Source organism: Lactuca serriola, chromosome 6, assembly GCF_051521515.1.
Source record: "Lactuca serriola cultivar US96UC23 chromosome 6, Lser_US96UC23_V15, whole genome shotgun sequence".
NCBI lineage: Eukaryota > Viridiplantae > Streptophyta > Magnoliopsida > Asterales > Asteraceae > Lactuca > Lactuca serriola.
Genome location: NC_136413.1, coordinates 57,555,916 through 57,580,756, shown reverse-complemented (window position 1 = coordinate 57,580,756; position 24,841 = coordinate 57,555,916). Strand labels below are relative to the sequence as shown.

The 24,841-nt window shown below is 32.3% G+C and overlaps 2 protein-coding genes and 1 long non-coding RNA gene across 4 annotated transcripts; 1 reads left to right on the top strand and 2 right to left on the bottom strand.

The window, feature by feature from the left end:
- The first annotated feature begins 1,956 nt into the window (after positions 1-1,956).
- Positions 1,957-14,586, top strand: LOC145058540 (DNA polymerase epsilon catalytic subunit A-like). The gene is made up of 47 exons (XM_079006435.1): positions 1,957-2,255; positions 2,345-2,410; positions 2,488-2,547; positions 2,668-2,763; positions 2,875-3,035; positions 3,133-3,221; positions 3,323-3,540; positions 3,619-3,705; positions 3,793-3,927; positions 4,037-4,159; positions 4,252-4,335; positions 4,414-4,578; positions 4,681-4,857; positions 4,953-5,066; positions 5,143-5,247; positions 5,464-5,582; positions 5,663-5,801; positions 5,897-5,991; positions 6,081-6,186; positions 6,280-6,359; positions 6,451-6,627; positions 6,722-6,809; positions 6,909-6,989; positions 7,069-7,212; positions 7,314-7,409; positions 7,599-7,799; positions 8,547-8,601; positions 8,694-8,836; positions 8,972-9,550; positions 9,639-9,836; positions 10,056-10,130; positions 10,239-10,429; positions 10,517-10,700; positions 10,774-10,838; positions 10,938-11,172; positions 11,257-11,340; positions 11,824-11,898; positions 12,002-12,061; positions 12,142-12,404; positions 12,488-12,536; positions 12,632-12,792; positions 12,897-12,963; positions 13,050-13,169; positions 13,257-13,427; positions 13,525-13,707; positions 13,795-13,901; positions 13,989-14,586. The coding sequence occupies exons 1-47, from the start codon at positions 2,094-2,096 to the stop codon at positions 14,353-14,355; spliced, it is 6,600 nt and encodes a 2,199-aa protein (XP_078862561.1). The 5' UTR covers positions 1,957-2,093; the 3' UTR covers positions 14,356-14,586.
- A 1,868-nt stretch (positions 14,587-16,454) lies between these two features.
- Positions 16,455-19,269, bottom strand: LOC145059202 (uncharacterized). 2 transcript variants are annotated; one of them, XR_013686679.1, is made up of 4 exons: positions 19,188-19,269; positions 18,319-19,001; positions 17,445-17,493; positions 16,455-16,690 (listed from the first exon to the last, which is right to left on the bottom strand). It is a non-coding gene; the product is annotated as an uncharacterized LOC145059202 (long non-coding RNA). The 2 variants fall into 2 exon arrangements; XR_013686678.1 differs by lacking the exon at positions 19,188-19,269 and having other exon boundaries at positions 18,319-19,181.
- Positions 19,270-20,354: 1,085 nt separating this feature from the next.
- Positions 20,355-22,658, bottom strand: LOC145059790 (uncharacterized). Its single transcript, XM_079007575.1, has one exon. It carries the CDS (start codon positions 22,656-22,658, stop codon positions 20,355-20,357), a length of 2,304 nt encoding a protein of 767 aa, XP_078863701.1.
- Positions 22,659-24,841: the final 2,183 nt, after the last annotated feature.

Here is a 24,841-nt window from a genome sequence, read left to right as displayed (position 1 = left end):
ATTTTTAATTCATTTTTATTGGATTAATTCTTATTTTTTTGGACAACACCACCATGATCCTAATATATTTTTTAAAAATTCATCAATCCCACCATTATCAGACAAACCGAGTCAAGAATCACATGTTGAGTTATAAAATAAATTAAAATTGTTATAAATAATAACAACGTAAAATCAACTTGAAAAAAAACAACTTAATCGATATTTTATTTGGATTTTTAAATGATTATCGTGTAATTTTGATTTTGTATGATAATTTGTATATTTTTATAATTATTCAGCAACTTAATCCATCATTGCATATATATACCAACATGGTAATATTATCATTTTTCATCATTTGGCACGGTCAATTAGGTGTACAAATAAACAACATTCTTTCTTTCTCAGTCAGAATACTTTCCGATACAACACTTTTTCAGACAACACTTTCCCGGACATACAATGTTGAAACTAATTGATTTTATTTTCAGTTTTTCGATTATTCCTTAAATTATAAAATGCCCTAAACTACTACTTTCTTCTCATGATCCCTCCCCCGTTCCCTAACTCCTATTTTTCCCTTTAAACTAGGGATGTAAACGAGAGCAAATGGGACATGGAGTGCATCCCTACGGAAACGGGTCCTACGAGACTTTTTGACTCCCTACTTTAAACTTATTATGAATTTTACTATTTTGCATCTCAACTACTAGTTTTTCTGGTTATTTACTAGTTGAGAGATTAAAACTTTAAAGATGTTAGAAAGATCTGGACAAAAGAAATTAAATGAGTTAGAGTTACAGTAAAATCTCTCGATGTTTATCTATTTTTTAAGGGACAATGACTTAAAAGAGTAATATATTCTTCGATTTATACACATTGGGTCACTGAATTTATTTTTTGTCCACATTTACCCCTTCAACTTGTTAAACTATATACATTTAGTCCTTATGATCAGTTATTTCAGGTTAGCCGGTAAAATGTCTTAATAGGGTAATATATTTATCATTTTGTACACATTTAGTCCTTAATTTTTTTTGTTGCAATTTTTTTTTGTTTTTCTACTTATTCAATACTTATGAATGTTTTCTTTAAAATTTTTTCACAACATCTTATGTGGAACAATAATTAACGAGGTGTTTTAGGCTTTTGATGCTTATGTCAATCGTGATCTCGACTACTTGGTTGCTTAGGTTATGTGTTTTGAACGTAATAACTTTTTTCATAGTATCTTGGATTTTAACGATCTTTATATCTATGCATTTGTATTTTAGTCTACAACAACTTTCGTTTAGATTACTCTCGTTAAAAAGTAATGTATTTTTTATTTATGATCTTTATATTCATACGTTTTTTATGAATGCATGTATGTATGTTTTTTTTTTTATAAAATCGTAAGTAAAAACATATTATATTTTAACAGGAGTAATCTTAACGAAAGTTATACCAGACTTGAAAATGAACACGAAAATATAAAAATCGTTAAAATCAGATATCATATGAAGAAGTTATGACGTCTGGAATACAAAACCTAAGTCAAACCATAAGACATATACAACCAAACAGTCGAGACCGCGATAGACATAAACATCAACAGCCCCAAACAGCTCATCAATGATAGTCCCATGTTAGATGTCGTGCGAAAACCCTAAATAAATCATTCATAAGTACTGAATTGGTACAAAAACAAAAATAAACTTATTTTGAAACAAAAACTAAATACTAAGGACTAAATATGTATAAAATTAAAAATATATTACCCTAATATATTTATCCTTTTAAATCATTATCCCATTTTTTTAATCCGAGGGACAAAAACATCATTTGAAACACTCCACAGTCTACAGAACTTGATAATTAAACAAGTTCAACGATTCACGACAGATCTATCTATTTTATAATCGGAGGGACAAAAACGTCATTTGGAACACTCCACACTCCACAGTCTACATATCACATTGACAAAAGAGCGGGAAAACTTTAGCAGCCATTTCTCCCTCTCATTTTCATCCCCCGCCCCAAATCCACCTTCATCGAGGGTTCTTTACATCTATCTACGTTGTAATCAATCCAGATCTCTTTACGCGATTCACTGTAACACTTCTCCAAAAATGAACGGCGATAATCGAAGAAGAGCAGACCGCAAAGACACAAGGATTTCAAAGAAGCAGAAACTCATTCTATCAACCGAAGAAAAGCTCGAGACCAAGCTCGGCTTTGATCTATTCACCGAAGGAGAAAAGCGCCTCGGCTGGCTACTCACATTTTCTACTGTAAGTTCATACAGTTCTGTTTTCCTGAAATCATTTCTGAATTGAAGCATGGTTGGACCTCATTGACTCGATTTCATTTTTCTATATAGTCATCATGGGAGGACCAAGATACGCAGAGAGAATATAGCTGTGTCGATCTATATTTCGTTTGCCAGGTGAATTTTTATATAATTGATTTTTTACCCTAGCATAATCGAAGTGATATTTAATCTCTAATTGATGTTGATAATAGGATGGTTCGACTTTTAAAGCCAAGTACAAGTTCAGACCTTATTTTTATGCTGCTACGAAGGTATGCCTATATGGAAATGGGCTTTGCTCCGAGGCTATAACTTGAGACCTATGCTAAACCAATCATTGGGTTATGTCATTTCATTTAATTTTTCAAATTTCGTGCTGTTTAAACTTATAGGATAAGATGGAAATGGATGTTGATGCATATTTAAGAAGAAGATATGAAGGGAAAATTGCTGATATTCAAATAGTAGAGAAAGAGGACCTTGATCTTGTAAGTCCTTGTATTATGCTTTATGTTTGTCTGTCTATTGTCTTTTTTCCTATGCTAGCTTATTTTGAATAATTATTGATTCCCTTATAATTTATTCTATGCTAATGGCAGAAAAACCATCTTTCTGGATTGAGGAAAACTTACTTAAAGATATCATTTGACACTGTACAACAATTGATGGATGTAAAGCGTGACCTGATGCACGTGGTTGAAAGAAATCAAGAAAAGTTTAATGCTTCAGAGGCATATGAGTCCATAATGTCAGGCAAAAGGTATGCATTTCATGATGGAAAGTGAGATTGTAGCAATTGCTAAATCTTTAATCTTCTAAATTAAATAAGTTGCTGACCTGATTTGTTGACATCACAGCAAAGAACGAATTCAAGATTTTATAGATTGCATCTCTGATCTACGGGAGTATGATGTGCCTTATCATGTTCGTTTTGCCATTGACAATGGTGAAAACTTTATCTTATAATAAACTTCTTTTATATCATATCATTGTTTTATAAAATGTAACACATCTCACTTTATCTTACTCTTGATGATACTTTATCAGATGTAAGATCCGGATTGTGGTATGATGTTAGTGTGTCAAGTGATGGAGTTAAGTTAGAGAGGAGGCATGATCTTCTGCAACGTGCTGAAGTTCATGTCTGTGCATTTGACATAGAAACAACAAAGCTTCCTTTAAAATTTCCAGATGCTGAATATGATTTAGTTATGATGATTTCATACATGGTTGATGGAAAAGGATATTTGATTATTAATAGAGAGGTAGGTACAATAAACACATCACTATTTTTGATTTTTTTTTTCTGATGTATGGTATTCACTATTAATGTTCTGTTACAGTGTGTTGGTGAAGATATAGAGGATTTGGAATATACACCAAAAGCTGAATTTGAAGGATACTTTAAAGTGACAAATGTGAAGAATGAGGTGTGATTTCTGAATATTCCTTTAGATTTTATTTATCTGGTACCTGATATGCATCCTCTGATTCAAGAGTTTAATTTCTTTTTGCAGGAAGAACTTATCAAATCATGGTTTGCTCATATGGCAGAGGTGAAACCTGGTATTTATGTCACATACAATGGTGACTTTTTTGATTGGCCATTCATGGAAAGAAGGGCAGCTCATCATGGCCTGATAATGAAGGATGTATGTCAATGTTAAATTCTCAAGTTATCTATTTGAAGGCCAATTTAAAATATACTAGAATAATGATTGTTATTATTATTTATTGGTCAATTTTTTTTTTGGGCTGCAGGAGCTAGGGTTTCAATGTGACACAGTGCAAGGTGAATGTCGTGCTAAATTTGCATGTCATCTGGATTGTTTTGCATGGGTCAAACGTGATAGTTATCTACCTCAAGGAAGCCATGGTTTGAAGGTAATTATTATTATTATCATTATTATAATTCATTTCAATATTCAAATATTGTTCAAATTTACAACTGGATTTATCCTCTACAATGATTTCAGGCTGTCACTAAAGCCAAATTGGGCTATGATCCATTGGAAGTAAATCCTGAAGATATGGTTCGTTTTGCAATGGAAAAACCACAGGTATTGTACATTTTAAGTTTTCTAGAACAATTCTTATATGTTCCATTTTCGGAAAAATAAAAACTTGGTTTATTTCAGATGATGGCTTCATATTCAGTATCTGATGCTGTATCAACATACTACTTGTATATGACATATGTTCATCCCTTCATTTTCTCTCTTGCAACTATAATACCAATGCCTCCTGATGAAGTCTTGCGTAAAGGAAGTGGGACCCTCTGTGAAATGCTCCTCATGGTTGAGGTATGTGGTTTGGACATATTATATAAGGGTAAATTGCAGGAAATATCACCTTATCATGTTCTTTTTATACATGAATTTTGGTGTTAATGTACATGCATGCAGGCATATGTGGCAAATGTTGTATGTCCAAACAAGCACCAATCTGAAGCAGAAAAGTTCCACAATGGGCGCCTTTTGGAAAGTGAGACATACATTGGTGGCCATGTGGAGTGTTTGGAAACTGGTGTTTTCAGATCTGACCTTCCAACTTCTTTCAAACTTGATTCATCTGCTTTCACTGTAATTTACAACTCATTTATGGTTTTTTAATATTTACAGTTATTAATCACTTGGGCTGATGACTAAAAAGTTTAAATTATATATTTTTTTCACAGCAACTTATCGAAAACCTTGATCGGGATCTTCAATATGCTATTAAAGTGGAGGGTAAAATGGACATTGAAACAGTCTCAAATTACGATGAAGTAAAGGATGCTATTACAGAAAAGGTAATGTTAATAGTTAATTGATAATCTTGTATTTTATTGGTCAATTAAAGTCTCTATGAAACATTTATTTCTGCAGCTTGCATCATTACGAGATGAACCTACACGTGAAGAATGTCCTCTTATTTATCATCTTGATGTTGCTGCTATGTATCCCAACATTATATTAACAAACAGACTTCAGGTATACACATCAATGAGTTCTTTTAGAAGTTAAAATAATGGATAAGTTGCAGAGAATAGCAACATACTTTCCTCTTTTCACCAATATATGCAATTTAAAACATGAAATATGTTGCTATTATGGGTAAGATAATGATATTAGATTATGTTTATGGATAAAAATAAAGGACATTGCCATATGTATATTTTACCTAACAATACTTATATGCCATGTCAGCCACCATCAATAGTTACAGATGAGGTGTGCACTGCATGTGATTTCAATCGCCCTGGGAAGACTTGTCTTAGGAAACTTGAATGGAAGTGGCGTGGGGAGACATACACAGCAAAGAGAAGGTACCCTATTTACGGATTTACCCCTCTATTTTAACATAATTTACCAACAGCTATTTATTGATTTTAAATTTGGGTATTAGTGATTACTATCATTTGAAGAGGCAAATTGAATCTGAAGTTGTTGCTGTTGATGGATTCAAATCAAAGTCCTTCCTTGAGCTACCTAAAGTGGATCAACAACTGAAGCTGAAAGATCGTTTAAAGAAATACTGCCAAAAGGTATATATAATTTTCCATATTATAAACTTTAAATTTTATGTGATATGACATGTCAGCATTCTTTATTATAACATTTTGTGATGCGTGTGTTAAAGGCGTATAAACGAGTGCTTGAGAAGCCAACTACTGAAACTAGAGAAGCAGGGATTTGCATGCGTGAAAATGCATTTTATGTTGATACTGTCAGAAGGCAAGCATTTAACCAATTTTGCAAATTAGACTGATAATATAATTGTCTGCATTTGTTTTTGTAACATGTTTTTTTTTTGTGCTTTATAGTTTTCGTGATAGAAGATATGAATATAAAGGGCTTAATAAATTATGGAAAGGGAAGTTGTCAGAAGCAAAAGCTAGTGGAAATCCTATTAAGATCCAGGAAGCACAAGTAATTTTATCTTCACTAAAACATCTTATACTGTAATAAGTAATAATAATTGTTAGTGTTTAGGGTTTTTATAGTTTTTTATTAATATTGCAGGATATGGTGGTTCTCTATGACTCTCTTCAGCTTGCTCATAAATGTATTTTGAATTCCTTCTATGGATATGTCATGCGCAAGTACGTTTTTTACACTAAGTTTCATTTCATCATGTACATATGGAATTTGTATTTTGCTATTTAATGTAAAAATAAAATGATATTGTTACAGAGGTGCAAGATGGTATTCAATGGAAATGGCTGGAGTTGTTACATATACTGGTGCAAAAATAATCCAGAATGCCCATGAACTTGTTAAAAAAATTGGAAAACCTCTAGAATTAGATACGGATGGTATCTGGTGTGTTTTGCCAGGGTCATTCCCGGAAAACTTTACCTTTAAATTTAGGTATCCTCTTTTTCATACCTAGTTATTCATTTGGAAAATGATCATCATGATTTGATGTTGACAGTTATACCCTTTTATGAAAATTTGATCACAGAGACTCAAAGAAGAAGTTTACAATTTCATATCCATGTGTTATGCTCAATGTTGATGTGGCAAGAAACAACACAAATGACCAATACCAGGTTAGATAAAATATAAATCCTCTTTTTATATTTTGTATAGCTTATTAGAAATATATATTGTACAAACTACAAACATCTTATTTTCAATTTTTTCATCAGACTCTCAAAGATCCTATCAACAGAACATATACAACACACAGTGAATGCTCAATTGAATTTGAAGTGGATGGACCATATAAGGTAATTAGTTGAATCCCAAAAGTGACATCATATTTTGACAATTATTAGTTATTAATCATGATGTTTATTGTGAATGTAGGCAATGATTCTTCCTGCTTCTAAAGAAGAGAATAAATTGATTAAAAAAAGGTATGCTGTTTTTAATGACGATGGTACCCTTGCTGAGCTTAAAGGTTTTGAGATAAAGAGAAGGGGTGAACTAAAGCTCATTAAAGTTTTCCAAGTACACTCTCTTTCTCTAACAAACTTGTTTGACTTTATGGTTTTTTTCACATTGACTTTCATGTATTTTATTCATAATTCTTGATATACTTTTCTTTTCAGGCTGAGCTCTTTGACAAATTTCTTCACGGGTCAACTTTAGAGGAATGCTATTCTGCAGTTGCTTCTGTTGCAAACCGCTGGCTTGATCTTCTTGATGTATGTAATTTGTAAACCAAACTTCATTTTTGCCATTTCTGGTGTTTTCTCAATCTCTTTTGTTCAAAGTTTTCTACCATGTTTTTATTATATTTCCCATATTGGTAGCTAGAGCAAAGTAAGTTGCTGAGTTTTTGCAATTTTCTGTATATTATTTTGGTCTTGTTACTAATTAGTATATATTTTCAGAATCAAGGCAATGATATTGCAGATAGTGAATTGCTTGATTACATATCAGAATCGAGCACAATGAGCAAGTCTTTAGTAGATTATGGAGTGCAGAAATCATGTGCTGTAACCACAGCAAAACGTTTGGCTGATTTTCTTGGTGATACCATGGTTAAAGACAAAGGACTTCGTTGCCAATATGTAGTTGCATGCGAACCAAAGGTAATTGTGTAATTTATCTTTAAAAAACTTACTTTTAAATATCTTCATTTGTGCATTCTACTTCCATAATCTTGCAACCGAGATAACATTTCAGGATTTTAGATTTGTAAAATATGATTTTATAAATAATGTGTAAAGGGAAAATTGCGAGAAGTAACTGCATATCTTATTTATTTTTCCTATATAGGCAATGCACTTTACCTTTTTCTCTTATTAGCAACATATTTACACTATTTAACCTATAATAGTAAGGTATATACCTTTTTTTTTTTTAACATTAATAGCAAATATTTATTCCACAATAGCAACAAACTTACATTTTCTTTATACAAAATTGAAACATACTTACTATTTTGGCCCTTATTAGCAACATATTTACATTTTTTTACTGATAATAGCAATATTTAATAAATAAAGTACATTTGACTATAATATTGGTAAAAAAAATATAAGTATGTTGCTATAATGGGTAAAAACAAAAGTAAGTTGCTATTATGGGTAAAAAGTAAAGTACAACGCCTTTATTGATAAAAAAGTTACAGTACGTTGCTATTTACAGCAATTTGTCTATTTTTAAACGCGTAATATGAATTGCACTCAATAACATATAGGGCTTTTAGCATGTGTAAAAGTAAGATAATAAATAAAGTTTAGAGCTTTAAGCATGTGTAAAGTTGGTTTTCTATTCTTATTATTTTGGTTAAAATTTTCTACTATTGACATTAATTTTAATCTTTATGACAACAGGGGACCCCGGTGAGTGAACGTGCAGTTCCTGTTGCAATATTTGAAACTGACCCAGGTAAAAAACCTCTAGGCCTTTATGTTTAAATTGTTTAAATAATTTAAACCTACAAAAACTTATATACATGTTTATTTATTTATTTTTTGCAGAAATTATGAAGTTCTATGTGAAAAAGTGGTGTAAAATCTCATCAGATATTGGCATTCGGTCCATTATTGACTGGGAATATTACAAGCAACGTCTTAGCTCTGCTATTCAAAAAACCATTACTATTCCTGCAGCAATGCAGAAGGTATAACATTTTTAATAATCTCTTTATGGAGTAATAATATTCATAATTTTTTATTCTCTACATATAGAGACCAATATCGGTTATACTTTATATATTAAAACTGTATTCACAGTGGAGTATAATCATTTATGTCAGGTTTCAAATCCTGTTCCAAGAGTAGTTCATCCTCCATGGTTACACAAGAAGGTTCGTGAAAAGGATGACAAAATGAGGCAAAGAAAATTAAATGTCATGTTTAGTTCAATGAAAAAGGCCAATGAAGAGGAGGTGAGAAACGACACAAATGGAAAAGAACATGTACTTCAAAAACAAGAAGTTGTGGACTTGGAGGATTTCGGGAGCAAAGGAAAATCTTCCAATTCTACCCCTAGACCTGTTGTTCGTTCTTATGAAAATAACGGTAAAACAAGCTCTTCCAAGGAAAAAGTGGACCACGGTCAAAGCATGAATCCAGTGGTTGATATCCCTGTGGAGGATAATATAGACAGTCATGTGGATTACCAAGGATGGCTTAATCAAAGAAAAAGAAAATGGAAACAAGTTCGTGAAAAAAAGAAGAAACAAAAGTTGGACAGTTTGGACAAAAATACCCAAAGGAATGGAGTTACTGAGATCCGTAGTGGTGTGTCAAATAAAAAACAAGCTCAGGGTAGAACAGGGGTAAATTCGTACTTTGAAAGACACGAACTAGCCCTTACACGTAGCCACTGGCAGGTAATATATTCTCATGCATTTGGAATTGTACCCATTATATTTATACCCATTATGCCCCTGACTCTTTTGTAATTATTGTTTCGGCCAGATAATTCAACTTGTTCCAAGTTCTGAACTTGGACAGTTTTTTGCTTGGGCTGTTGTTGATGGAATGATGCATAAGATTGCTATAAAAGTTCCAAGAGTTTTTTACCTTAATTCTAAAGCTCCTGTAACTGAAGACTTTCCTGGAAGACGTGTCAACAAGATTCTTCCTCATGGACACCATTCTCACAACCTCATTGAGGTAGGTCTATTGATATTACATTTAGGGGATGTTTTTTTTTCCTCTCCATCAAGTCCTGTATGGGTAATCATGTCTTTCTAGATGAAGTATAATACACATGAGGTCTGTTTCTTGTATGGAATGAACAAACGGTTTGAATGAAACAAAATGACCTTTTTACCCTTACATTCGAAATAACAAAAATCGTAATGAGGTTAATAATAAGTACACTTTATATAGGTCATAGTTGATGAAGATCAGTTTAAGACAGAAAGCAGGAAACTTGCTGCTCACCTAGCAGATCCTGAAGTGGAGGTGAGTTTATTATCATATTTGTGTTATAATCGTTCAATTATAACTTATTTAGTTTATCTGATTATTCAATTACTTGTTAAGCTAACTTTATCGTATATACTTTTTCAGGGAATATACGAAACAAAAGTCGGGTTGGATTTCAGTTCAATTCTCCAAATTGGATGTGTTTGCAAAGTGGATAAATCAGCTAAAAAACGAAATGCAAAAGAGGGTTGGAATCTGAGTGAGTTGCATATGAAAACCACTACAGAGTGCTCTTATCTTGAATCTCCAATTCCTTTCTTCTACTTATATCATAGGTAACTTTCAGTTTTCTGTTATACATCGGGTACTTTAAAAAAAGGGTGAAAATTAATTTTCTTTTGTATGTATATTTATCATTTCAGCATATCTGAAGTAAGGGGAATCTATGTTGTATACTTTCCTTCATCTTCAGTCATCCATGCAGTAATTGTCAACCCCTTCCAGAATAAAGAATTAACTCCCAATATTTTAGATAAACAGTTTCGTGAAGCTTGCCAAGCTTTATCAGTTGAATCTTCCATGTCCAGAGGTTCCTCCAATTTTAAGGTGGGGTTTAGCTTTTTTAAACTCAAAATTTCTTTTTGAAGTAAATCTTAATTTTTTAAGTGGAAACTATCAGGTGGAGTATGTTGGAACCCCTAAAGATGCTGAAAGGATCTTTCAAAGAACCATAAGTGAATTTAGGTATTACATCGTCTTTTGATATTATAAAAATTATACTAAACATAAATAAAGAAAGAGTAACATAAACTTTTAACTTTTTTTTTTTTTTTTTTTTTACAGAGATGAGGTTCATGGACCTGCAATTGGTGTAATCGAATGCCCAGATGTTAAGTTAATGAAATTGAGTATAAGAGCTTTAGATGATTTTCCATGTGTTTCTATTCCTTCAAATGCTCGTGATTGTCACTATCCCACTCTTGCCTGGCAATCTTTTGCTGCAAAAATTGGGATGCAACGTTGTGCTGCATCACCTCGCTGGTTGAATGAAAGAATCTCTCTTTCCAGATATTCCCATGTAACATTATTTATATTAATATATCTGATTTTCATTTCCATTTTTCTCATTTATAAGTTTTGTATAATTGTTCAATTTCGACAGATTCCATTAGGCAACTTTGAACTGGATTGGCTTATACACACAGCAGATATCTTCTTTGCAAGAGCATTACGTGATCACCAACAGGTTGTCTTTAGTTTACTATTATACGTTACCCTTTTTATGCATAATAGCAATCTACTTTCATTCCCTTACACCGAAAAGCAACGTGTTTCAATTTCTTTTATTGATAATAGCAATAATAGCATCTTCTATACACATAATAGCAACATGCTTACAAATCCTTAACCACAATAGCAATGTACTTATATTTCTTAATCAATGATAATAGTATTTAACAAATAAAGTACAATGCCTGTATTGGTAGTAGAATCTAAGATTGTTTCCACTATGGGTAAAAAGTAAGGTATATCTCTCATATTGGCAACGGGAGTGAAGTATGTTGCTATTATTGGTAAAAATATGGTGCATTGCCAATATTAGCAGTATGTACATTGCCCATATTGGTAGTTAGAGTAAAGTAATGTTGCTATCATCCACAATTTGCTTCATAAATTTAACAAGTATCAGATCCATTAATTTACCTCAAGTTCTTTATAACATATGCAGATACTTTGGGTATCAGATAATGGAATTCCAGATCTTGGAGGGGATACTGAAGAAGAAACTTGTTACTCTGATGAGGTCAGTATCAAGAACTACATAAACTATTGAGTGGATTTAATAAATAACTAGCATTTTTATATGGTTCTTTAATGACCCAATTAACATCTCTTTTGAAAAATAGGTCAATCAACCTGTTCTCACCTACCCAGGTGCTTATAGGAAAGTCACAGTTGAGCTAAAGGTATGCAATTTCCATTTTTTCACCCTTAATTTAAACTATTAAACTCCAAATGTTGTAATTCATATTTGTAATTGATACAGATTCATCACCTGGCTGTAAATGCTCTGTTAAAAAGCAACCAAATAAATGAAATGGAGGGAGGTACCTTATTTGGGTTTGACCATGATTTGACCTCTGGATCACATCTTCCCAATGAACAATTAGGGTTAGATGAGGCCACATCATGTTCATCTGCATTTCGTGTCCTCAAACAGTTGATTCAAAGATGCCTTGCTGATGCGGTTTCATCAGGAAATATATTTGCTGATGCAATGTTGCAACATTTATACAGATGGCTCTGCAGGTAATTATTTATATTAATCTTTCTAAAAATTCATGTTTTGTATTTCTATTCAAGTTTTGACACTTTTTGACTTGTGTAAATAGCCCAAGGTCAGCTCTTCATGATCCAGCTCTTCATCGAATGCTTCACAAGGTATTATTTAATCTGAAGAAAAAAAGTTAAGTTGAAGAAAAATGTGAAAGACAGTGTATTTGACAAGGGTATGATTATTGATTATGAACATACAGGTGATGCAAAAGGTGTTTGCACTACTGCTGTCTGAATTTAGAAAGTTGGGTGCCACCATTATATTTGCTAACTTCTCAAAAGTCATACTTGACACTGGAAAGTCAGACTTATTTGCAGCCCAAGCTTACTGTGATAGTCTACTCAAAGCTTTACAAGAAAGGTTGTTCTCTTATCCAAGAAATACCAAACCCACTTAAAACTCTACAACCATTTCCTTTTTTTTTTAATTGTATTCTCTGATCTCCAAGTTTAATGGTTTTCTAGAGACTTATTTGAGTGGATTGAGCTTGAACCTATGCAATTCTGGCACTCACTTCTATTCATGGATCAGGTTAGCTACTTCATAGTTATTTTTATATTGTTTTTATTCTAACAAAGGTTTTGTCTCTGATGCTTGTTTTTGCTATTTTATGATAGTACAACTATGGTGGACTTCAGGCTAAATTAGATCAAACAGATGATAACACATATGATGAGCCTCAAGTGGAATTAGTCTCCAGCTGGAATATAGCAGAAAACCTCCCCAAGGAGACTCAGGTCATACAATTTACAATTTTACCCCTTCCATGTATTATCATATATAACTGTCATCTGAAACCAGTTAGATTCTTTTTTATTTTACAGGATCATTTCGTTTTTATAGTCACTGAGTTCATGCACCTCCCATGGAAGTTTACACAAGATGAAACCATGAAAAGAGCAGCTATAAGAAACAGTGACTCCTGCACTCCATCAATCACAGCTGCTGCTGCTGAATCATTCGAGTCATGCATCACTGAACATCTTAGGGAACAGGTTCGAATTACAAATTATTATTAATTTTTTTTATATATTCTTGCAAAATCCGAATATTTTGTTTTGGTTTAATTGTGAAATCATTTTTTTGTTACAGGTTAATTCTTACTTCACGGATAAACTATTGAAAATAGTTCGTGATCTTGTTCTTCACACGAAAGGAAAAGGGAAATCTATGGAAGGCGAACACAATGTTTATAAAGGAGATCCTGCACTTGAATTTATTAAGCATGTTTGTGCTGTTCTTGTTCTTGACCAGAATGTGCAGCATGATATTCTGGTAATAACTAATTCTTTTTGTATTTACTTTATGTTTTTTGATTTGCTATTTTGATTTTGATTTTTTTGTTTTTGAAATAAAATACAGATCATGAGGAAGAATCTGTTGAAGTATGTACGTGTAAGGGAGTTTGCTCCAGAGGCACAGTTTCAAGACTGTTCCTTTTCCTTCACATTGCCAAATGTCATTTGCAGGTAAAAATAAAAATAAAAATAAAAATACAAAATTTTCTAAACTCTAATCATATTTCTGACATGGGCCCACAAATATAATATTTACAGCTACTGCAACGACTGTAGAGACCTAGACTTATGTCGTGACAGAGGCTTGCTAACTCAAGAATGGAGATGTGGGGTCCCACAGTGTGGTCAACCTTACAATCGTGAAGTCATGGAAAATGCTCTTCTTCAGATAGTTCGCCAAAGAGAGAGACTTTATCATCTTCAAGATTTGGTTTGTTTAAAATGCAAGCAAATCAAAGCTGCACACCTGGCAGAATATTGTGGGTGTGCGGGCTCCTTTTGTCTCAAAGAGGAAGTCACTGTTTTCATGAAGAAGATGGAAGTCTTCTTCAACATTGGCATACACCAAAAGTTTGAGCTGCTTGTCGAATGTGTGTCATGGATTTTGGAGCTAAAACAGGTTTAGTTGAACTGAATTGATTATTATTTTTAGATAGATATGCATAAATGGTTGAGAAAGATGTTTGGGAATTTGGTTATAGAGTTGATGAAGTTTCTGATGTATTTATGTTTGTGTATATGTATCATAGTTATGATTTTGGATGTTTATCTATTCATGAAAATGTAGCATTAAAAACTGAAGTTGTCAAGATTGAGAAGTTCGTTTGTAGGCTGGTAATACAACACTTTTGTAAAAGATTTAAACTTCTAAACATTATGAGTCCAAGTTTCTAACATTGGTGAATACAAACATGTAACTCAAAAAAAGTCTCCAACTATATGGACTAGTCATTAAGTTAGAAACATGAGTTATAAGTTTAAAAAGAAACCAAAACATTACACTATCTAGTCTAATTATGATGAATGGTATATTGATATTATTCCTACTATTCTTCTGTCCAGTGTTTTAAAAACCGGTTCTAACTGGCCGGTTGAACCGGTCGAACCGGGAACCGGAGGTGATGACGGTTCAATTTGGACCGGTTTTATAACGATTTACTGACCAAATTGAACCGGCCGGTTTTGGTAAAAAACCGGTTCAACCGGTTGAATTGAACCGGAATGGACCGGATTGAACCGGATAGTCTTGAATTTTTGTGTTTATTTTGGGTTTCTTTGTTTGATTTTGGTTTCTATAATCATTGTTTTTATATGTTGTATTCCATTTATGTTTGTAATACTAAAAAGATGACATTTTTTAATCAATGTATTCAGGATAATTAAAAACATATAAAAATATAGAACCGGTTGAAACGGAAAACGTTAACCGAACAGTTCAATTAAAAAACCAGTTTTTAAAACATTGTTTCTATCCATATTAAATGGTGACAAGTAGACTAAAATGTTATCAATTTCATTAAATGTGTCATTAAATGTGATACATGTGAACATTTGATATGATAAGAAGATAAGTAGAAATAAAATTTAGATAATATTTAATTTCTCATTGTAAAATCAATTTTTTATGAATATCTTCCACCGGCATGCAAAGGAAGCAAATTATAACATACGGTCGTCAAATAATATAACTAAATAATTGAAATAATATAACTAAATAATTGGATAAGACTGATAGGTTTTAAACAAATAAACAGCAAACAATTTATTAATTATTATTATTTTTAAACGGCAAACATACACATACACGTACATCCTAATATATATATATATATATATATATATATATATATATATATATATATATATATATATATAGGCTTAAGTATTATATATTCTAACTAATTATTGTGCAGATATCGTATGCTATGAGAATTATTAAGAGAATAAGTTGTTTAACAATGTGAATACGTTCAATTTTACATAACTATTGTTATTAACACACATTCTCACTAATTAAATCGTCTATAAGGTTATTATACACTTATTATTATTATTTTAATTTCTGTCAGAATGTTTATTGAGTCGTATTCTGTCAGAATGAAAATGAGTGAAAAACGATGTGTGAGAACAAAAATAAATAAAAATTAGCTAGAATGCATGAAAATAACGATATTTTTGTAAGATTGAACGTATTCGCATTACTAAACAACTTATTCTTTTAGTAATTCTCATATCATATGCTATCCACACAATAATCAGTTAGAATAGTTAAACGTAGTTATATATATATATATATATATATATATATATATATATATATATATATAGGCTTAGGTTATTTTGTTTTTAGTAACTATTGTGTGCCAGAATGCACAGATCTGGACCAACGGATGAAATTAATCAATGTATATGATTTGAGGGTGTATGATATTACAATGGGATACCATGTACCATATAGTCATACAAATTTTAGCAAAATGGTATTTTGGACAATTAACTACATTTATAAAAGGAAATTTTCGGATATTTATGTATAATTAATTCTCCTAATTTTAAAAATCTGAATTTTTTTAATTAATTCAATTTTAATTCTAACGTAATTTGTATACATAACCGATTTTATTCTGCCAGAATATTTTTTTGTTAGAATGATGTTCTTTCAAAATTTAATCTATTAGAATATTATTGAAGAGTAACAACATTCTTGAATCCGAGGTTAAAAAATAACAACATTCTAATATATTCTTATACATCCGAACTTAACTACAAATTCATACATATTCTTACAGATTAAAAGCCTTATACATTTTAATATAAGTATACATATTCTAAAAGAATATCAACAAAAATGAATAAAATTCTAAAAAAATAACAACATTCTAAAATTGTGAGTATGATCAAACGTTATTCATTCTTCAAGTTATTCCTATTAGGTCTTCAATGCATTCTTCCAGCCATTCCTATCACAAATACAACAACAACTAATAATGGTTAAAAACATGTTACTTGCAATTAATTATCACTTTATATATTCTGGTAGAATACATAAAATATGACAGAATACATAGATTTTATTCTGGCAGAATATATTCTGACAGAATAGAATGTAATCCTAAAACTACAATGAAAGAGATGAGATTTTATAGACATTTCATCGAACATTTAGAGGACAAAAAAATTATGTAAAATCTCAAGAAATACATATATTAGCAAATTACTTCAACCATGTGATGTTGTTAGTTCATAAATTGCCACAACAAAGTACAAGGCAATTCAAAGAATAAAATTAAATTGTATAAACAAAGAGGTAAGGTAGCAATTAAAACCTATATCATGTTGAATAAACTAAATTTACTATGGTTGATAAACAAACCAACTAGCTACAATTTCGAGATTCAAAAACAAATATTCATACTATTCATTTTTCATAGATAATACAAAACTTAGATTACAACTAAAAAATAAATAGTCGACAATGAAAAAGAAAAATAAAATTAATAGCAAAAAAAGTTTATGAGTAGAATGGTGAAATTGAAGTCAAAGATAGAATATTGGAATGTAAAATTAACACTAGCAAGTTAGCACTAAAATCATTCCAAAAAAAGTAACAGTAGAATGTTAGCACTAAATCATTCCAATTTCAAGCACAAACGTTCCCAATATGTCAATGCCAACTAAAAGAAAGTAGAAGAATTTTACAAAAACATTCATTACCGCATCCAGCTGGAGGTCCTGGTTTTGCTTCCTCTCATTTACCATAGTCCTATATTAGAACCACTAGGTGTGAGACCCATATATTACATGAGTTTATTTAAAAAAAAATTAAATATAAAATTTTAACAATTTGAAAAGTTTGAATTTAGAAGAAAAATGAGAAATTTTTTGAATTATTAAAATTAATGAGACTTTAATGTATTGGATACATCCTCCTTAATAAATGAAGGTTTTTTGCCACATGTCAACCTCTCATTAATTTTGACACTTGTTATTTTGTGGTATTTTTGAAATAAATATTATTCACTTGTCAATTTTTGGTTTATTTCAATTTTTAAAATTAAAGTCATATATTTATATATGTAAAATATTAAATATCCTCCTTAATAAATGAAGGTTTTTTTTGCCACATGTCAACCTCTCATTAATTTTGACACTTGTCATTTTGTGGTATTTTTGAAATAAATATTATCCACTTGTCAATTTTTGGCTTATTTCAATTTTTAAAATTAAAGTCATATATTTATATATGTAAAGTATTAAATATGATATATATATGATATTAAATTGCAATAAATATGTATCTTCTTTATATTAAAGTTATACATTAAAAAATATTTTATGTTTACACTTTAATGTTTAATCTTTTTTTTTAAATCAACCTGTGTAATACACGGGTTTCACACCTAGTTACATATATAAACCATTTTCTAATAAATACCTTACATATATATTACCTTAGATATTAAATGTGGAATTTTAATTTCATAAAATGAAAAATACAATAAAATGACAAATGGAAAATAAAAAATTTAAAATTTTTAGAAAATGCCATGTGTCCAAATGAAGGAGAAGAGGACATGTGACAAAAAACCTTCATTTATTAGAGTAGATAAGTAGCCAAAATTGTCCATAACATTGTGGTAGATATCCTTGCGTTCGGAACTGTCGGTTCTGATCAAAATCTGGTTGTTGGCGTTGATTGTAAACATGAGATGCCCTGAATGGTTAAAACCATGGATTAGTAAAGGATTTAGAAACAGGGATAATTCTGTCAATCTTTGTAACTTCCGAGGGCTGAAATTGTAAATGAAGTCATCTTCTTCATTTAATCTGATAAAACACGTAGTTGACTTGTAAAAGTCAAAATCAAGTTTGCCATCGAATCAACACTGCCCAGCGTTCCGATGACATCCAAATTCTGAACGATTCGATGAGATTGTTCTGATTTCGAATCGTTTATGAATTTCAAAGCGATTTCAATTTTGAGATTCAAAAATTGATTGTGAGACGAAAAACCTGAGCCTTGAACACCAAACGCATATCTCCGATTTTGATTCGAAGGATTTTAAGTTCTGATTCCAAAACTCTGAATGTGAATCGGTTGTAACATACGAGCCTACATCACCGAATGCTTGCAAGCTCCGATTCCAATTTCAGTTTCGTTTTTGCTTCTGAATGATTACCGTTTTCAAATTCCGATTCCAGAACTTCCAAATCGATTTCAATATTGAGACTGAAACTCTTAACGATTTGATTAACCTGTGACTTCCGATTCTGAATCCTTCAACGTCGATTTCAAATAATCAATGGATTTCACAGATGAGAAAAGAAGCAATAAAATCGATTTCAACAAATCAATTTTTGTGAAGAAAGAAATCGATTTCAACTGATAGAATCTAAAAAAATAAAATTTTAAGAAAAAAGAAAATCGATTTCATCGGTGTTAATGGAGGAACTCACGACAATGGAGGCGGGAGGTGGAAGTATTGGTGGACATCTAGATTTAGACACCGTGCGCCTGTCGCCAATTTTCACGTTTCAGGATTTTTTGCTATAATTTTGATTTTAGGGTTTATCTTTAGTTTTAAATATTATTTTAATCTTTTAAAATTGGATAATTAAACTGAAAGATAGATATGCCTAAAGAATCTTATTAATTATAAATAATCATTTAAAATTAATTAAAGATAATTCATTTAAATCATATAATTTTATATTATTTAAAACTCACCTCATATATAACTATAAAATTTTATAAAGGAACATGAATTTATATATGTAATATGATTATTATATTTAAAAGAAAATAATACAACATGTGTCCTCATATGTTTAATTAATGATCATTAGTCGAATTAAAAATATATCTCATTCATGAAACCATATTATAAGAGAAATATAAGGAAACAACCTATAAAGTTACTATTAAATAAGTGTCTTTTTCACTCACCGCTTCTTTGTGTGGTGGATTGTCGTTAGCCGAAAGAGTTTGATAGGCCGATGGCTCGTTAAAATAAAACATACTAATTAGTCAAAAATAATAAAGCTCTAAAAATATAGTTAATGAATTAAAATGGATCATTAACGAATATTAGAGATTAATACACAACACAAAACTCAAAATAAAGGAAAAAACATTTAATGGAATAAAATTGTTCATAATATATATTGACCCCAAAAGCTACCATCTAATAGTAAGAAACATTTTATGAGATTGATTCTAAATAATTACCATCTCAAAAAACCTCCATATTAGACGCTTTAATAATTTTTTCATCAAACCATCGTCAACAAACAAATACATCCACTTAATGCTTAGGAGAAATGGAGAGTATATATGTTGAGTGAAAAAGGACCATTAGAAAAACTTATATGAATTTAATTTTATGTGCAATAAGTTATTAACATTTTATAACACCAGATTTAAAATTTGTTTGAGCAAGGGTCCCAATGACTTTGAAACCCCATGACAAACACAGACTCAAAACAAGTATGAAAGGAGGCTCATAAACTAACATAGGAAAGCAAATAAACATGGACAAAATCTACATATTAAGTACTAAAATTTATGACAAATCTTTATGAACTTGTCTGGACGTCTGGTTACTTGCAGAACATAAATGCTTGTCAAGGAAAAGGGTGCTTTAAGTAAGAATGCCATTTATCAATAAAAGCCAAGTCCTTTGGATTCAAGCTTGGAAGTTCACGATCTTGAAGGCTGTTGATTATCTGTGTAGTCTCACCAAGAAGTTGGGCAGCAGCTTGGACACTCGCCTCCCTTTTCTCTATGGCACTTGTGTGGCATTTCCTTATAATGACTTGGGGTAAGTTGGTGAGACAAGCAGCTAATATATCTGCGATCATTGATGATAACTCTGCAAATAGTTCCTCTTGGCTAACCTCTTCAATGTTCTCATGGTAGGAGAGCAAGATTGTTTCAGTGATACGATACATTGAATTGGCACAAATAGAACTGTATTTTGAATTATCCTTTCGGCCTTGGATATCCATACTTTCTACCTTGATGACCATGTTCTTGGCTGTATTCCTTAACCATTGAAGAATATGCCCAGGTATATTTACTCTAGGCTTAGTTTTTGGCAGCTTGTGTCCTAACCATTTGTGGTATACTTCAACTTCTACCCACAAAGTTTTAGCTGCCTTTTGAATTCTTACATGATTATCAGTAGCATTCAGGCATTCTTCCACAAATTTGACATATACAAGACCTTCACTCACACCACTCACCAAGCAATCAACTTTGTTCTTTTGGATGTTCGGAAGAGACATGACGATGGATGTCAGAGTTACCAATGGCAAACTCCAACAGTTGAGATATTCTTCTGAAAGTAAAGGCGAGACAAGATGGCTGTCAATCTTTTCAACTCCTTCAAAACCTCTAGATTCCACTAGAAGCTTCATAAGGTTCTTGGGTGGTTGTTGTTCAGCTTTTTGGATCAAGCGATTCACAGATTTTAACATGCCTTTCAGTGTTCTATCAGCAAACTCAATGTCATCTTGAAGTTGCAAAACATACTGTCTTAGATCTTTATCTTTCCCTAGATGCACAGGATTTTGTCCCAACACAGTGCTTGTGGCCCTAAACATGGCCTTTAACCACTTCAAACAACGGAAACAATACACGAAACATATCACAAAGAAAATTGGAATCACGGCTATCAGAATTGGAATCACTGCTATGATCTTGCATGCTACCACGACTGTCTTCTGGAATCCTATACAAATGCTGAGACTTAGGATTTTCAAAAACTGGATGACAACCTTGCAATTGCGGCCACTGGATGGGAATGGTACACTACTATGTTTCCAATCATGTAACTTCAGAGTCCCGTAGCTCTCTACATTACAGATTTTAACTTGCTTCCATATCCATTTTACTGAGAACTTAAAGCTTAAGGCTGCAAAACACCTGGCAAGTGGGGCAATTGTACCCAATATGGTTCCGATAGATTGTATTGTAAAAATCACCAACATTGACCACTTATAATCTGAATTGTGGTCTCCTAGGTTTTGAAAAAGGGAACTCAAGAGATATATAATTATGCCAGTGCTTAAAACACATATTACCCCTGAAGCAGAGGTTGTAGTTGAGCAAGCGATCATGAACTGGGGGCTTCCAGTTCCTGCCATGATCCAGTAGTTGCTCACATGTTGCTTTAGCTTCTCAACAGTTAATAATCTTCCTGGTTGCTGCAACTCTTGATTCTTTAAATTTGTTTCATGAGCTGCTTCGTATTTGGATTCTAGAATCTCTTTGGACTTGAGAATTGCTAAAGATGAACATGCATATATTATCAGCAACATGAGCATCGGAACCACAAAGATGGCCACAACAATAACTCTTAAAATAAACGGTATTTCACTGTCAAGGAGCTTGGCATCATCTACAGAATAGAAGAGAACTCCCGTGTATATTTGAATGCAAACATTGACAACCAAGGTGATTACCAGAATACCTAAAGCTATCATGTTTGAGAAAAGTTCCTTGCTGTCCATGGTTGCTAGAGATGGCAATAAATTAGCCATCATGGTGCACATAAAGCTCGTGCTTCCAAGCTTTGCACCCTGGTCGATATATCCTGGCGTTAGATTAGTTAGATCCATGGGTAGCTTTATTGCAACAGCTATCACAGTGAGAGAAGCAGCATTCAGAGTGAAATATTTACATGGAAACCATAGTTTTCTGTTCCTCAGTCCATGTAATAGATCAGCCACCATCGCAAGGATACAAAACAGAGATGCTAATGCGATATACATCCCAATCCATGGCATAGGTTTGCTGTACTGCTTCTGCTGATGTGACTGGTATATTAGATCCCACAAGGATGATAAGTAACCAGCTGTTATATCTGGGCAAGACGCCTTAAGTAGCTGGAATTGGTGATAATTATTTAGTAAGTTGGGATCCATGATTATGTTCCTTCTAAGGGAAAGGAACTGTCTGTACCAGGTTTTCTCTATAGCATGCATTAATTAATCTGGTATGCGAATGGGGTGTAATTAATTGGAGATGCAGTTTGTCTGGAGAAAAATGAAGGTATGTTGCGTCTAGGTTTATGAATGAATTTAAATAACAATAAAAATTTCATGTTTCTTTGATCTATATTTGATCATCCCACCCATCAAACTTCCATCTTACATACAATGAAAGTCAAGGATGTGATGGATCACTTGAAAGATACGAAGAAACTACTAATGACTTTCGTTAAAGCATGTCGGCCACATATCCCTTTAATGTTCAGTGGACTTTGAGAGTACCGGAGTCGAGTTACTTCCTATGACTATGAACACAAAATTTAGAATACTACATACAGTTTTAATAATTTATTATTTCTAGACCTACTGGCTTGATCCACGTTGTTGTATTGCGACTCAACGTTGATATGAGTGTGAGCATATTTTTTTTGGGTTATGAAAACAAACATATTGACATAGAATGAAAGCATGCTACGCAATTTTAGAGAAACAGACCTCTGAAAAGAACAATATAAATTATATATTCTTAATAATTAATTCATGTATGCATATCACGAGAAGGATGTTAATTATATGTGGTATATTCTACAAAATATTCAAAATTCAAAATTATGTCTTTTCTATATTAAATTTGAAACATGAAATAATGTTTATATGTAGAAGATCTTAGATTCTCATGCGATCAACTTTTTAAAGAGGCTCGAATGAAAACATAAAAATCTAGGTAATTAGGGACAAGCTAAAAAGATGGCCTTAAGGCTAAAGGGAGTGATACACTTCTAGTATCTTGTCACATCAACTTTTTGATTACCATATCATTTTTCTCCATTTAACATCTAATCTTAGTATTTGGTTGGAAGTGATAATAGTCTTGGCATTTTTTTTTCTAGTTTAATTAAATTAATTTATTTTAATACACAAACATTTTTTATGCACAAATATTAAACACATTTTATTTTTTTTAAACCACAAACAGTTATAGTATTGGAATTGTAATTGAAAATTTTGAATTTTTATAATGAAAATGTATATAAATGAGGGAGTTGTTGAAAGTTAAATGAAAAAGTAAATGAGAAAGATGGTTGGAATTGAATTCTTTATAAAAGTATATTAAATAAACTAAGCCGGTAAAAAAAATGAGAAAGTAATTTGCAAATAAATAGAAAATATATGAAATAAAGTAGTTGGAATTGACGTCTTCCACAAACTTTGAATTTGGTCAATGCAATCCACCAATCATAGGAGGCCTTTGGACTTAGGGATGTCAAAAAGTGTAACAACCCAGAATTTCAGGTATTGTTATATTTATGATTTTGGGTGTTTTAAGAGGGGACTCGGTGAGTTGAAGCTCAGACTCGCCGAGTAGGATCGCGGATCTGGTCGCGGGTTCGCGACTGGACTCGGCGAGTCCGGATATGGACTCGGCGAGTCCGCGCTGTTTAGCGAAACCTTAACCGTTCAGGTTTGGGACATATATAAGGGGCCTTATGGCCGTCATTGTTCACCCTAGTCCTGTGAGTGAAACCCTAATTCGATTGAGAGCATCTGGAGCAAGGTAGAAGACCATTATTGACCTTGGAAGTGTTATTTTGCAAGAAGGAGGAGGCTTGGTTAAGGGAACAACAGGAGAAGCCATATTCTGAGGGTTGGGGACACAGAGCAACGTTATTCAGGTAATATTTTCGAGTTGTTCCCTTCTATGTTGATGTGTATATGGATTTAGGGTTTATTGAACCCTTTTGTGGCTAGATTGAGTGTTTCCTTAGTCCCCCCAAGCGATTGGAACCCTATATTGGGACCCTTGGAAGTCCAGAATGTCCCATGCCTGAGCTTTTCAGGAATCAATGGAGGTTTTGGATTGGAATCCTTATGCCTTAGGTCAAAATGTAAATTATGAGTCATGGGGTGTATTATGAGCACCGAAATGAGGACTTTACGTGATGAACCAGTCTAGGAAGGCCAGACCTATGAATTGTCGGAGCAGATCTGACCTTAGAAAGCAGTTTGAGCGGTTGCATGGCATGGACTCGCCGAGTCCGATGAACAGACTCGGCGAGTAGCTTGAAGATTTACTGGGACTCGCCGAGTTGTTCTTCAGACTCGGCGAGTTGAGTCGG

What these genes read in the sequence shown, in the direction of transcription:
- LOC145058540 (XM_079006435.1), top strand. Translation starts at nt 2,094, where the DNA reads ATGAACGGCGATAATCGAAGAAGAGCAGACCGCAAAGACACAAGGATT. An exon ending in TTGCAATGGAAAAACCACAG is followed by an intron (nt 4,336 to 4,413) that starts GTATTGTACATT and finishes GGTTTATTTCAG; the next exon opens with ATGATGGCTTCATATTCAGT. An exon ending in ACATACACAGCAAAGAGAAG is followed by an intron (nt 5,583 to 5,662) that starts GTACCCTATTTA and finishes TTTGGGTATTAG; the next exon opens with TGATTACTATCATTTGAAGA.
- LOC145059790 (XM_079007575.1), bottom strand. Translation starts at nt 22,658, where the DNA reads ATGGATCCCAACTTACTAAATAATTATCACCAATTCCAGCTACTTAAG.